Here is a 15194-nt window from a genome sequence, read left to right as displayed (position 1 = left end):
CGCTCGCCAGCCAATCTGAGCGCAGGATTTGGACCGCGAAAAAAATAAAATGTATTATTACAGTTTGAATATGTTTGTTTAAGTTATGTGTGGCTCTGTGGTGCACTAGCTAGTGCACTGGCCTTCTAAGCAGCACTTGTTGGAGCGATTCAAAGGCTGTGGGTTTAAGTCCCACCAGAGATGGTATTTTGCATTGAATTTAACTTGTAATTAAAAGGATTCATTAAGAAGATGAAGTCTAGATGTCTGTGTGAGATTCTTTTTTGTTGGATTTTTTCCCCCCAGAATTTTTTTTTAATAGAATAAGTGTTTTTTAAAACTATAAGCAAGTTTCGGAGCCGTTCATCAGCTGTACTAGCAAAGTCCATATTTGACTTGTATTTAAATCTGATCAAATTATTTTGGCCTTATAAAGGGCCAGATTTGGACTTGTAAAAAGGAGTGTCTCATCTCATTATCTGTAGCCGCTTTATCCTGTTCTACAGGGTCGCAGGCAAGCTGGAGCCTATCCCAGCTGACTACGGGCGAAAGGCGGGGTACACCCTGGACAAGTCGCCAGGTCATCACAGGGCTGACACATAGACACAGACAACCATTCACACCTACGGTCAATTTAGAGTCACCAGTTAACCTAACCTGCATGTCTTTGGACTGTGGGGGAAACCGGAGCACCCGGAGGAAACCCACGCGGACACGGGGAGAACATGCAAACTCCACACAGAAAGGCCCTCGCCGGCCACGGGGCTCGAACCCGGACCTTCTTGCTGTGAGGCGACAACGCTAACCACTACACCACCATGCCACCGGTTTTCTTTCTGTTGTGAGATTATGTACAACCCCGATTCCAAAAAAGTTGGGACAAAGTACAAATTGTAAATAAAAACGGAATGCAATAATTTACAAATCTCAAAAACTGATATTGTATTCACAATAGAACATAGACAACATATCAAATGTCGAAAGTGAGACATTTTGAAATTTCATGCCAAATATCGGCTCATTTGAAATTTCATGACAGCAACACATCTCAAAAAAGTTGGGACAGGGGCAATAAGAGGCTGGAAAAGTTAAAGGTACAAAAAAGGAACAGCTGGAGGACCAAATTGGAACTCATTAGGTCAATTGGCAGTAGGTCATTAACATGACTGGGTATAAAAAGAGCATCTTGGAGTGGCAGCGGCTCTCAGAAGTAAAGATGGGAAGAGGATCACCAATCCCCCTAATTCTGCGCTGACAAATAGTGGAGCAATATCAGAAAGGAGTTCGACAGTGTAAAATTGCAAAGAGTTTGAACATATCATCATCTACAGTGCATAATATCATCAAAAGATTCAGAGAATCTGGAAGAATCTCTGTGCGTAAGGGTCAAGGCCGGAAAACCATACTGGGTGCCCGTGATCTTCGGGCCCTTAGACGGCACTGCATCACATACAGGCATGCTTCTGTATTGGAAATCACAAAATGGGCTCAGGAATATTTCCAGAGAACATTATCTGTGAACACAATTCACCGTGCCATCCGCCGTTGCCAGCTAAAACTCTATAGTTCAAAGAAGAAGGCGTATCTAAACATGATCCAGAAGCGCAGACGTCTTCTCTGGGCCAAGGCTCATTTAAAATGGACTGTGGCAAAGTGGAAAACTGTTCTGTGGTCAGACGAATCAAAATTTGAAGGTCTTTATGGAAATCAGGGACGCCGTGTCATTCGGACTAAAGAGGAGAAGGACAACCCGAGTTGTTATCAGCACTCAGTTCAGAAGCCTGCATCTCTGATGGTATGGGGTTGCATTAGTGCGTGTGGCATGGGCAGCTTACACATCTGGAAAGACACCATCAATGCTGAAAGGTATATCCAGGTTCTAGAGCAACATATGCTCCCATCCAGACGACGTCTCTTTCAGGGAAGACCTTGCATTTTCCAACATGACAATGCCAAACCACATACTGCATCAATTACAGCATCATGGCTGCGTAGAAGAAGGGTCCGGGTACTGAACTGGCCAGCCTGCAGTCCAGATCTTTCACCCATAGAAAACATTTGGCGCATCATAAAACGAAATATACGACAAAAAAGACCTCAGACAGTTGAGCAACTAGAATCCTACATTAGACAAGAATGGGTTAACATTCCTATCCCTAAACTTGAGCAACTTGTCTCCTCAGTCCCCAGACGTTTACAGACTGTTGTAAAGAGAAAAGGGGATGTCTCACAGTGGGAAACATGGCCTTGTCCCAACTTTTTTGAGATGTGTTGTTGTCATGAAATTTAAAATCACCTAATTTTTCTCTTTAAATGATACATTCCCTCAGTTTAAACATTTGATATGTCATCTATGTTCTATTCTGAATAAAATATGGAATTTTGAAACTTCCACATCATTGCATTCCGTTTTTATTTACAATTTGTACTTTGTCCCAGCTTTTTTGGAATCGGGGTTGTAATGTAAACACTGAATTATTTACATAACAAAAGTCAGATGAGTTTTTGTTTTTGCTTTAGTTCTTAATTATTTTTCTGATAATTAGTTATCAGATGAGTCGGCCATGTCGGCCACGGGGCTCGAACCCGGACCTTCTTGCTGTGAGGCAAGGCAAGTTTATTTATATAGCACATTTCATACACAATGGCAGTTCAATGTGCTTTACAGAAGTAAAAACAAAAACAGTAAACAATAGAGAAATAAAATTACATAAAATAATTTTATTTTTATTCTAAAACAATTAATTAAAAGAATTAAAAGAAAATAATAAGAATTAAACAATAGTAGAAATAAAATAATAAAATGAAGTAGAAATAGGAGGAGAAAAAAAAGAAACCAGCAGAATAGAATAAAGAATAAAATAGAATAAAGTTAAAATTAAAGTAAATTTAAAACATTAAAGTAAATTTAAAACATTATTAAAAAAGAAGACAATATTAATTATTTAACAGAAAGCATCTGAAAACAGCTTGGTCTTTAACCTAGATTTGAAGCTGCCAACAGCAGGAGCATTTTTAATGTCCTCTGGCAGTTGGTTCCATAGCTGTACTGCATAGTAGCTAAAAGCTGCTTCACCACACTTTGTTTTAACAACTGGTTTTAATAGTAAATTTTTCTGTTTTGATCTGGTAGATCTGATTGGGTTCGGCCGCTGCAACATATCAGAGAGGTAATTGGGCCCTGTACCATTTAGAGATTTGTATACCAATCTCTAAATATGAGGCGACAGCGCTAACCACTACACCACCGTGCCACCCAAAAAGGAGTGTTTAAAAAAAAAAGTAAAAAATTAAACATTGATTAATAAGTGTATTATCATGAGCTTCAACAATCCAGTCACCTCATCGTTAGGTTAGGATAATATACAGCTGAAGTCAAATGTTTACATACACATCTGTTGAAGTCATTAAAACTCATTTTTTTAACCACTCCACAGATTTCATGTTAGCACACGTTAGCACAAGTCGTTCAGGACATCTACTTCGTGCATGACATGAATTGTGAGTGCAGGTTCGCTCTCACTAGCCTTGAACCTCGAAGTTCTTTCAGACGCGGCACACAACAGAAATAAAAAGTCTTGAATGCAGCTTTTCTGAGTTGTCTGTCTCTTTACTAAAACTTTAAATCATACAAAACAAAAGATGAATTCCTAACTTCTAAATCTGACGTGCTACAACAAGGCACGGTGCCGATGGCGCTGGTCAAAAGACTGTGGTGCTCCTTGGCTCGAGGCTTCTGTTCTCTCGTCTTTAATGCGTGATCACGTTTTTATACTACTTCCGCAGCAAGTCAAATTGCATCACAGCGTCGTAATAACTACGTTCTTACATTACTAAATGAATTCTTAACATTACTAAGATGCATTTATATTCTTATTCTTCTTATTCTACAAATTAACCAGAAATATTATAACAAAAAGTATTAATGGAAATATAAATTCTAAATGTACATATATGCAGTCTATATCTATTTTACATCTCTTACAATGCAAATATGAATTTTCACTTAAACATAAAAATGGCTCTAACATGAATAATTTTCGAACAGTTGTTTACAGACAAATTATTTCACTTTTGATTGACAACGTCACAATTCCGTCGGTCAAAAGTTTACATACACTTAGTTAACTGTGCCTTTAAACAGCTTCTCCTGTGGTCTGATGAAACTAAAATTGAACTGTTTGGCCATAATGACCAACATTGTGTTTGGAGGAAAAAGGGTGAGGTTTGCTGTACTTAATTTTGGATGCTTTTACTCATTTCAAGCTTGAAATTTTCTTATTCTATGAGCAGAATAATTTTGGCTCTTTCTATAATTAAATGCTTAAAATTAGCAAAATTATCTGCCAATATAATAAGAAAGTTTAAAGCTTGAAATAGTTAAAAGTGTCTAAAAGTCAGCTAAATAATCTTAAATATGACTCCTAATAATCTTCTAATAAGAAATATTAGATAAATTCACCCGTATTAAAAATATTTTCTCTTAACAAGATATCTTTTTTTTTGCAGTGTACACTTGGGTTCCTTTTTAAATTCTACATTTAGATTTTTCTGTATTTGGTATATTTTGGTTTACTGGATCCACATTCACTAGATATGAACAATCGTGTGCTCTGATTGGCTACTCTACTACTAGGACATCAGCTCATATACCATGAGTAGAGAAAAACAAACTGGTGGAGCATGTTACTGGACCGAGGACGAAATAAAAACTCTACTTGAAAACAAAATCCAGAAAATTGTTATCAAGTATTTAAAAGAAACAGAAATAGCTAAAATAAATTTTTTTTTTTTTTTTGGGGGGGGGGGGGGGGGGGGGTTGTTTTTTCCCCCAGTATCTCCTGTTCCACACTCCAGCCCAGTCAGTGGTGGTAACGCACCTTTAAGTTGGTTTGCCAACCACCAAAAAACCCTAAAAAAGAAGAAGAAAGAGATGGCAGTAGGATTTTTCATTCTGGGTCCAGGGACCCACATGATTGGCCAATTTGGGGTCCCTGGCATTTTTTGTGGATCCCAAATATTTTGTGTGATGTCAGTGCAAGGCGACCACAATGTTGAACTTTTTGTTCTGTTGACTTTTGCTTTGTTTCTAAAACAACATAATCTAACAGATTTGCCAAGATTTTCTGTATTTGGTATATTTTGGTTTACTGGATCCACATTCACTGGATATGAACAATCGTGCACCCTGATTGGCTACTCTACTACTAGGATATCAGCTCATATACCATGAGTAGAGAAAAACAAAATGGCGGAGCGTTTTGCTGAACCAACCAAGGACGAAATACTTGAAAACAAAACCCCAAAAATACAAAAAAAAGCAACAAAATATGGAATAAAAGTATTTGATGGTAAGAACGTATCTTTTTTTATTTTTCAAGAACTATTATTATCGCGTTTTTCACAAATTTCTACGGTCATTTCGCCGGCTTGTTTACATTCTAAGCGGAAATTATTTTGTCAGACTTTTTGTAGAAAGTTTTTATTTATCAAATTTGCAAACAATAAAAATAAAAACGCTCCGTTTCTCAAAAGCCAGTGAATGTGGATAGAATAAAACAGTTATTCCACTCAATCTCATCGTACATGATTTATAGACAACTCAGCTAGTGGTGTGTTGATTAACATCATAATTACCTGATGAGTTAAATATTCGTGTTTTCCAGCAGGACATTTGTGCGTTTGAGTTGTACTGAACTGGCAGTGAGTCCGCTGTGAAAATGATTTGTATTGATTTTAGCTTGAACCCGAGGGCAGTGATCGATGTTCAGAGTTCAGCTGGAGAACTCCTCAGTCTTCTGCTAAGGTCTAATTCATGACTTTCTTTAACTCTGTCCTTGTTTGACACACAGCGGCCGAAGGCGGGCAGATGGCGGGCATCATTAGCGCTGTGGCAGTGGCCATATTTGGCGCCGCGTCCAGCTATTTCGCTTACCAGAAGAAGAAACTCTGCTTTAAGGGGCAAGGAGGTGAGTGATTGACCAGACAGTACAAATATTCCAGACAGATTAATGGAAGAGCTGAGTGCAAAAGTTTGCACACCTTTAGGCCCAAATGAAACTTTTGCACTTCTTCCTTTTGAGAGTTCAAAATTTCAAAACCGGTCGCAGTAACACCATGACATTACATTACATTTATGCTAGTTTTCAGAAATATTTCCGATCACAATCTTATCCTTTTATCACAAGTAACAAAAATGGTCATGTAGTGTATGTTCAGATATTACGAGTGAAACAAATTTGAAGTGAATTATGAATTATTTTTGAACACAATGTCATAATGGCCCTTTTGCAATCCATATTCAGCACTGCAGTTGAGTGTGAAGTGTGTGGGGTTGGTGTTGAGGTGCTACACTGCCCCTAGTGGCAGGAACCAGGGGTGATTACAGCACCATCTGCCAGGGGGTGTCGGGTTACAAAAGCATGTAAAGCCACAACCTCAACAAGTGGCTCTGTGGCGCAATGGATAGCGCATTGGACTTCTAAGTAACACTTGGGGGAGTGATTCAAAGGTTGTGGGTTTGAGTCCCACCAGAGTCGAGGTTTTTAATTAAGTTAGTAATTAAAAATACTGTGGGTTAATGAAGGTGAAGGCTCATGTGGCAGGCTGTGAAATCCTGCTTTGTGTATGTGTGTAGGAACCGACCCTGAGAGTGGTAGAAACCAAGCTGGCAATCAGTCTGATCCACAAGGTAAGCTATCCCACAAATCTTTACTGTTTTTATCATCAGATAAATCGGATTCTTTCATATTATTTAAAAAAAAAATCAGTTTTAATCCCTTCAAATAAATGGACGTGGTCATCCTGTGACTTTCTACAGATAAAGTAATGCACTTTTTAAAATATTAGTATTAACTGTGAAAGCTGTTGTAATGTTCTGAAATAATGAAATGTACAAGAAGCATGTCAAACGAATGTTTCTTTATTAAAATGTAAGACAGTGTAATAGTTTAACGATTAAAAATGTTAATTTACATATTTAATAATAATAATAATAATAATAATAAGTTAAATTTATATAGAGCCTTTCAAGAAACCCAAGGACGCTTTACAATTATAGACAAGGAAAAATAAATAAATAAATAAATAAATAAATAATAGTATTAGTAATTATAAGTATTAATAATTCGGAAATGTCTACGACCGAGACCAGACTAAATATTCACATTTAGTCTGGCTTGCCAGGCTAGTCTCCCACTGCTTTTTCATGTCTTTATTTTTGGGAAACCTACATAGTATGTGAAAAGTTAGCTAAGCAACTAACAACAATCAGCGTAGTTACGAAGGAAATACTTCGTTGTTTGGAGACAGGTTTCACCGAGCGGCTATTATGCACGAGACTTCATATGGCCCTTTTCCACTACCCTTTTCCAGCTCACTTCAGCTCACTTCAGCCTGACACGGCTCGCGTTTCGACTACCAAAGAACAGCACGACTCAGCTCGCTTCAGCCCTGCTTAGCCCCTAAAACTCGCACCGTTTTGGAGTGGGGCTGAAGCGAGCCAAACCGAGCCGAGTGAGGCTGGAGGCGTGAGGAGACACTCCCCTGTGCACTGATTGGTGAGGAGGAGTGTCCTCACATGCCCACACACGCCCCGCGAGCACGCTGGGATCTGTAAACACCGCAAACCCGGAAGAAGAAGAATTACGAGAATTTCTGAAGCCTTATGCGCCTCGCCTCATCTATACGCTCTTGCCAGTATCTGTTGGCGTTGGTGGTGACAACAAGCCACAGCACCAAGACCAGCAACACTAACGACTGCATGTCCTCCATGTTTATTGTTTAGTATCCGGGTCGTGAGACTACCGCTTAAAAGGTCACTGATGTCACTGTTTGCGCTGCTTAACGACATCACGTGACGTCCACCCACTTTCGCTAACTCCACCCAATGTGTCCACCCACTTCCAGCCAGCACGGTTCAGCGCAGTTGTAGTCGAAATGCAACTCCAACAGCCCTGCTCAGCTCGACTCAGCTCGACTCAGCACGGCACGGCTCAGTCGCGTTTGTAGTGGAAAAGCGGCAACATTAGCCACAAAGTCAGAAAAATCTGTTCGTAAAATTACGTTATAATGACCAAATACAATGAAAAGTATTTTTCCAGTCTCACCTGTGAAAGGTAATCCCATGTGATCTCGTTTGGACGGTAAACCTGTTGGTACAGTTAAACGCAGCACATGAATGAGGCATCTTTATTCTCGGCTACTGTCTAGACGCTATACCAGAGACGGTTGAAGAATCTCCACTTTGCCCCATCCAATATGGCGGCGAGGATGACGTATGATTCTACGCAGAAGGCGGCGTCTATGTTTATATGTCTATGCTTGTGAAGACCTTTCACTGACATAATTATTATTGCAGTTAATTAATGCTGTGCCTGCACCGAAACCTAATCCTCACCTTAAAGTGCTGATGACACGTTTTTGACATCTTTGGCGATGTTTTATAACATAAAAAGTAATTCCCGATGATCCATATATTAATTCACGTAGGCGCCTATTTTACAAGTTATGATAAAAAACGCTATTTGGGCAAATTTGACGGGGCTGCAGCACCCAGGAGACGAAGGAGGAGGAGGAGCTATATGACGTCAGCGAAAGAATCTTCCTCCTAACTTACCAGTTTGTTGTTGATGCGACAGGTGTTCAGTTTGTCATTATTAGTATTATTATTATACATTATTTTATATATATATATATATATATATATATATATATATATATATATATATTAGTTATTATGCCTTCGCGTTGTGTTGCCGGCTTTTGCTCCAAAACCCACAAGGATGGGGTAAGTTTATTCAAGTTTCCCAGAGATCCCGAGCTGCATGCGAAGTGGGTGAAGCAAGTCAGGCGCACTCGTGACAAGTGGGAGCCCTCACCAACATCCGTCCTGTGCTCTGAACACTTCGATTTGGATTGTTTTGACCCCCTTCCCAGCTTTAAAGAATCTCTTGGGTGTTCAGTTCAGCACAAACGTGTGTTACTACCATCAGCAGTGCCTACACAGTGTTGCCAGATTGGGAGGTTTCAAGTGCATTTTTGTGGGTTTTGAACATATTTTGGTCTGGAAAACGTCAGCAGTATCTGTTGCCAGATCTGTTGCCAGATACTGCTGAAGTTTTCCAGCCCAAAATATGTTCAAAACCCACCAAAATGCACTTGAAACCGCCCAACGGGGCGGGAAACCTCCCAATCTGGCAACACTGCCAGTATTCCGGAGGTGGTCTACTAGTAGCTATGCCGGATCCAAAGACAGTCCTCCTGTCAGAACATGTGTTGTGAAACGACATAAGATAAAGGTACGTAGAGCTATAGATTCTACACGATAATCATAAATGTAATCATAAAGTCGGTGTGATATCAGTCATGTATTTGCTTGTGAAAGCTTGCGGCTTTCATGTAACTGCCGCCTAGCAACGAGAGGCAAAGGGTAAAGAGGGTAGGCTATCATAGATTCTATTCGGAAGAGATCAACACAATTTTAGACTCCCAGAAGAGGAAGAGCTAGCACTAGAGAGTTCACCGGCGTTTTCATGCGCCATTTCCATTGAGTAGAACCAGAGTAGAACAGCCAGTGAACCGCAGCGTGTTCTCCCGCTGACGTCACAACATGGCCGTGAGCCACGGACCCAGTTTTCTTGCGCTGTGCAATTAAAAGTTGGATATTCGCGTAACAACAGCTTCTTTTCACATAATTATAGCAGAAATCTAACATGTTTGCCATGTTGTATAGTTTATTTAAGAAATTGCATAGAGTCATGTTCGTGTCATCAGCCCTTTAACCTCAGTAATGAAAAGGAAACTTTTTGGCTCTTTTATTTTTTTCAATTTAAAAAAAACCAAACAAAAAAAAAACAGCAATTTCCTTATGGGGGCCATCTGGAAATCTTTACAAGGTTGAAATGATCAGATTTTACTATCATTGTGGGGACATTTGGTCCTCAGTAGTACATAAAAACATACACACACACACGACACAATGACTTTCCACGCTAATTCTGCTCTAACGGCTCTGCTTTGTCTGCAGCTTATAGCGACCTCCTCCGATCGTCCTAACTCCTGATGGATCGGCACACACCAGCTGAGGCCCCAAGAGGACATGTTTAATCATTCTAGTCTTCTTTTACGTGTTATAGTGTGTTATTTGACTGTTTTTTTTTGCTTGTTAGTTGTGTAAATTGGTCCAACTCGTGTTTCTTCGTCGAAGAATGTGTATATTGCAGAATTTGCTTTAAAACATGAAGTGCTCTATTGTCACCTGCTAGCAAGCACATATGACTTTTGGTTTGACTTTGGATTATTTTGTTGCAGACAAATCAGTTAACTATAGCTTTAAGGAGAAAAAAATGTGTTTATATATATATATATATATATATATATATATATATATATATATATATATATGAAATACAGATTTGCTCAGTAAGCTTACAGTAATACAGGTGAATTTACATTCTCATCAAACAGGGTTTCTGTGCACTGGGAACTTCATCGCTTATTTTTTGCTATTCGAGACATTTTAGTCGACTCCACTAACCATCCGTTTAGTAATCTGATTCGTTTCAAGGAGCATTCCTTTTTCATTTCGACACTCTGATCATTTAAACACTTGGACAGCTTTACAAGTACTATTTCTAGCTGTAGGTGGTATTTAAAATCTATAAAAAAAAATTGAAAATTAGAAAAATTAGTGATTGTTTTATGTATAGTAGTAGTGTGTGTGAGAGAGAGTGAGAGAGAGAGAGAGAGCGTGTATATGTTTTATAATACCTGTTAACACAGTGTGTGATGCCTGGATGCTGCCTTTACTTTACGGACGTTCTTCCTGATATGGAAGGATTTCATGTTTCTTGGTGTAAAGTACTGTATCACTTTTTGCTATGGATGTCAGTACGTTTTTTTGATTTGTCTGTAACTCTTTACTTGAACCCTGCATCATTAAACAGACATGATCCGAAGATAAACATTACATACTCGATGACCATTCTTGGCTAATCAGTCCTTAATTATCATACGTTTTATACCTGATTTCATGACAGCTTCTACTTTACAACTGGAAATATAAGATCCAAACCTGAATAATTTTCAATAACAGCACTGTGGTCGAGTCCTTCCGTTAAAAATAACGTTGACACCAGAGACTCTTTCCAGAAACGATAAAGGACATGTTTTCTTCTCCCTGGATCAGAACAAATACATTAATACAAATGAAGAGTTTGGTTCCAAATGTGCAATATAAATGTGCAATACCTCTCCTGCTGGACTTTTTTCATATTTTATTTTTTTATATTTGTATATGTTAATACTTAATTTATCTAGAAGTTTTCTCTAGTTTCTATTCTCTGTTTATCCTATAATAATGCTGCTGGAATTTTAATTTCCCTGAGGGAACCCTCCCAAATCTATCTATCTATCTATCTATCTATCTATCTAAACGTATAAAACGTGTAAAACTCCAAATTTAAAAAATTGAAACTCCCACCACCAGACCATCAGCAATTATCATATCTTACTCGTATCATATTCCCCCCCATTCCCATTATCTCTAGCCGGTTTATCCTGTTCTACAGGGTCGCAGGAGCCTATCCCAGCTGACTACGGGTGAAAGGCGGGGTACACCCTGGACAAGTCGCCAGGTCATCACAGGGCTGACACATAGACACAGACAACCATTCACACCTACGGTCAATTTAGAGTCACCAGTTAACCTAACCTGCATGTCTTTGGACTGTGGGGGAAACCAGAGCACCCGGAGGAAACCCACAGGGAGAACATGCAAACTCTACACAGAAAGGCCCTCGCCGGCCACGGGGCTCAAACCCAGACCTTCTTGCTGTGAGGCGACAGCGCTAACCACTACACCACCATGCCACCCCTGTACCGTATTTAGTTTTTGCTAAAACACAATATCTGCCATTGATTTACACACTGCATTATGGCCTTTCATTCCAAAATGCAACAAGTGCCATCACTGATTTTTCTCAAAACCAGACATATCCATTTGGCCAATCAGAGGCTGCCATTGGCGTGAAGTCTTCTAAGATGGCTGCACTCATGAAGTAGGAAATCGCTTCTCGCATTTATTGGACAATTTCACGCTGAATTATGAATAATTTTGATAAAATAATCTAAAAAAATAAAATAATCTATAAAATAATATAATCTGTCATGAAAGAACACGGTTAAATGCACTTTAAATAGAAAGGGATATGTAGCATTTTGGGCGGCACGGTGGTGTAGTGGTTAGCGCTGTCGCCTCACAGCAAGAAGGTCCTGGGTTCGAGCCCCGGGGCCGGCGAGGGCCTTTCTGTGCGGAGTTTGCATGTTCTCCCCGTGTCCGCGTGGGTTTCCTCCGGGTGCTCCGGTTTCCCCCACAGTCCAAAGACATGCAGGTTAGGTTAACTGGTGACTCTAAATTGACCGTAGGTGTGAATGGTTGTCTGTGTCTATGTGTCAGCCCTGTGATGACCTGGCGACTTGTCCAGGGTGTACCCCGCCTTTCGCCCGTAGTCAGCTGGGATAGGCTGCAGCTTGCCTGCGACCCTGTAGAAGGATAAAGCGGCTAGAGATAATGAGATGAGATGTAGCATTTTGGGGGAAAATGCCGTGGCGTGGATATGTAGCGACTTGACAAAAAAATAATTACTTGGTTCAGTTAAAAGCTGTTAATTAGTTCTGGATTTCATTTTTGAAGTTTATTATCATTAAGGAGTTAGTCAATAAATTTTAAAACAGGATACAGTGATTTTCCTTTTATCACTTCCCATAATCAGAAAAAGTGATTTTTCTCGAAACAATCGAATTGGATATATAGCGTTTTGGAACCAAACTCTTCAAATACAATATGTTAAAGGAGGAACTACCGCTAGAGCTGTGCTGTTATAGAAAATTAATCAACAGCTTCTGATTTGAGAATTCAACAGCATTGTCGTATAACTGCTATTATTCTATCCACATTCACTGGATATGAGCAACCGTGCACTCTGATTGGCTACTCTACCACTAGGATATCAGCTCATATACCGTGAGTAGAGAAAAAAAAATGGCGGAGCGTGTTGCTGAACCAACCGAGGAGAAAAGAAAAACTCTACTCAAAAACAAAACCCCAAAAATACAAAAACAAAGCAACAAAATATGGAATGAAAGTATTTGATGGTAAGAACGTATCTTTTTAAAAAAATTCAAGAATTATTATCGCATTTTTCACAAATTGCTCCTGTCATTTCGCCGGTTTGTTTACATTCTTATCTTTAAGCATTACAATTTGTTGGATTATTTTAGGTTAAAAAGCGCAAAGAAGTTTGAAAGCTACAGAACTGAAATGACCAAGGAAGAATTAAATAAACGTCTAAAGCTATTCTATACCCCGGCACGACAGCAAGACGGCACTTTGTACAAAAAAACAACACTAAAGTCAATTTGTGCAGCCGTCGATAGGTTTTTAAGAAGTCCGCCGAAGTGGAAATTATTTTGTTGGACGTTTTGTATAAAGTTTTTATTTATCGAATATGCAAAAAATAAAAATGCTCCGTTTCTCAAAATCCAGTGAATGTGGATAGAATAAAACAGTTTTTCCACTCAATGTCATAGTACATGACTTATGCCTATCATCTCATGTACGACTTGATTTTGTGGAATAATTGTTAAAGATCGCATGTTTATTTGAACGTATATTGTGTCAAATGACAGTATCACAACATGCTTGTCATGACATTTGCCATAATGCATATCCTGACTCGAGCACTATGAGTGATGATTAATACTACGTCATGACAATTATTAGGACGTAAATTGTCATGACATGTTTGACAGATTTATGACACAGGGTTCAAGAAAGCTGTTTAAGGAGTTCTCTTTACAATTTTTTCCTTTTTTTTGGATACAAAAGTGCCTTAAGTGCCTTTAAGAGCCTTTAAGAGCCTTTAAGTGCTTTTAATTATTGGCCCCATGACACTGAGTTGAATTTGAATCATTTGAAAATCAGCACAAACACTATAAAGAGAAAGCTGTATACAATTCTTATATTAAACATGTCTTGTATAAACGTTATAATAAGCTTTTAGCTTTTGTCACCAATTATGATTGCTTTAATTGTGCAAATTGTTACCAAGAGGACTAACATCTGAGCAGTAGTCTGTGATTGATGCACCCGGTTGATGTCAATAATGAACAAACTGAATAAAGCCATTAAACCTTTTGACATGTTGAACCTTAATATGAAGTGAAAAGTGAAATGTTACATTTTTGTGGGTTTATAGCATTAATGAGCTTGTTCTAATATATTATTGTTTCTATACTAACAGAGACAGAGTGTAGCAGATGATTGCACCACATAAGCTAAGCCGAATAAACATTAAAAAAACGTGCTGTTATTTCATAACATAAACTACAGTTAGGTCCATAAATATTTGGACAGAGGCAACATTTTTCTAATTTTGGTTCTGTACATTACCACAATGAATTTTGAACAAAACAATTCAGATGCAGTTGAAGTTCAGACTTTCAGCTTTAATTCAGTGGGTTGAACAGAATGATTGCATACAAATGTGAGGAACTAAAGCATTTTTTAAACACAATCCCTTCATTTCAGGGGCTCAAAAGTAATTGGACAAATTAAATAATTGTCAATAAAATGTTCATTTCTAATACTTGGTTGAAAACCCTTTGTTGGCGATGACTGCCTGAAGTCTTGAACTCATGGACATCACCAGACGCTGTGTTTCCTCCTTTTTAATGCTCTGCCAGGCCTTTACTGCAGCGGTTTTCAGTTGCTGTTTGTTTGTGGGCCTTTCTGTCTGAAGTTTAGTCTTTAACAAGTGAAATGCATGCTCAATTGGGTTGAGATCAGGTGACTGACTTGGCCATTCAAGAATATTCCACTTCTTTGCTTTAATAAACTCCTGGGTTGCTTTGGCTTTATGTTTTGGGTCATTGTCCATCTGTATTATGAAATGCCGACCAATCAGTTTGGCTGGATTTGAGCACACAGTATGTCTCTGAATACCTCCGGCTGAATTCATCCGGCTGCTTCTGTCCTGTGTCACATCATCAATAAACACTAGTGACCCAGTGCCACTGGCAGCCATGCATGCCCAAGCCATCACACTGCCTCCGCCGTGTTTTACAGATCATGTGGTATGCTTTGGATCATGAGCTGTACCATGCCTTCGCCATACTTTTTTCTTTCCGTCATTCTGGTAGAGGTTGATCTTGGT

At 38.9% G+C, this 15194-nt stretch overlaps 1 protein-coding gene and 1 non-coding gene across 3 annotated transcripts in view; both read left to right on the top strand.

Annotated features, from left to right (window-relative positions):
* The window catches only part of cd99 (CD99 molecule), a 100504-nt gene extending 89556 nt beyond the window's left edge, over positions 1-10948 (top strand). For both annotated transcript variants that reach the window (XM_060898993.1, XM_060898994.1), the window contains 3 exons: positions 5832-5948; positions 6617-6670; positions 10007-10948. In XM_060898993.1, coding sequence (XP_060754976.1) covers positions 5832-5948; positions 6617-6670; positions 10007-10042 — 207 coding nt within the window. In that variant the 3' untranslated portion in view covers positions 10043-10948. The remainder of the gene's footprint in view (positions 1-5831; positions 5949-6616; positions 6671-10006) is intronic.
* trnar-ucu (transfer RNA arginine (anticodon UCU)) lies at positions 6427-6518 on the top strand. Its single transcript is given in 2 exon segments — positions 6427-6463; positions 6483-6518. It is a non-coding gene; the product is annotated as a tRNA-Arg (tRNA).
* Positions 10949-15194: the final 4246 nt, after the last annotated feature.

This window comes from Neoarius graeffei, chromosome 18, assembly GCF_027579695.1.
Source record: "Neoarius graeffei isolate fNeoGra1 chromosome 18, fNeoGra1.pri, whole genome shotgun sequence".
Classification (NCBI taxonomy): Eukaryota; Metazoa; Chordata; class Actinopteri; order Siluriformes; family Ariidae; genus Neoarius; species Neoarius graeffei.
Note: the sequence above shows the minus strand (reverse complement) of the source record. Positions and strands in the feature narration are given on the sequence as shown.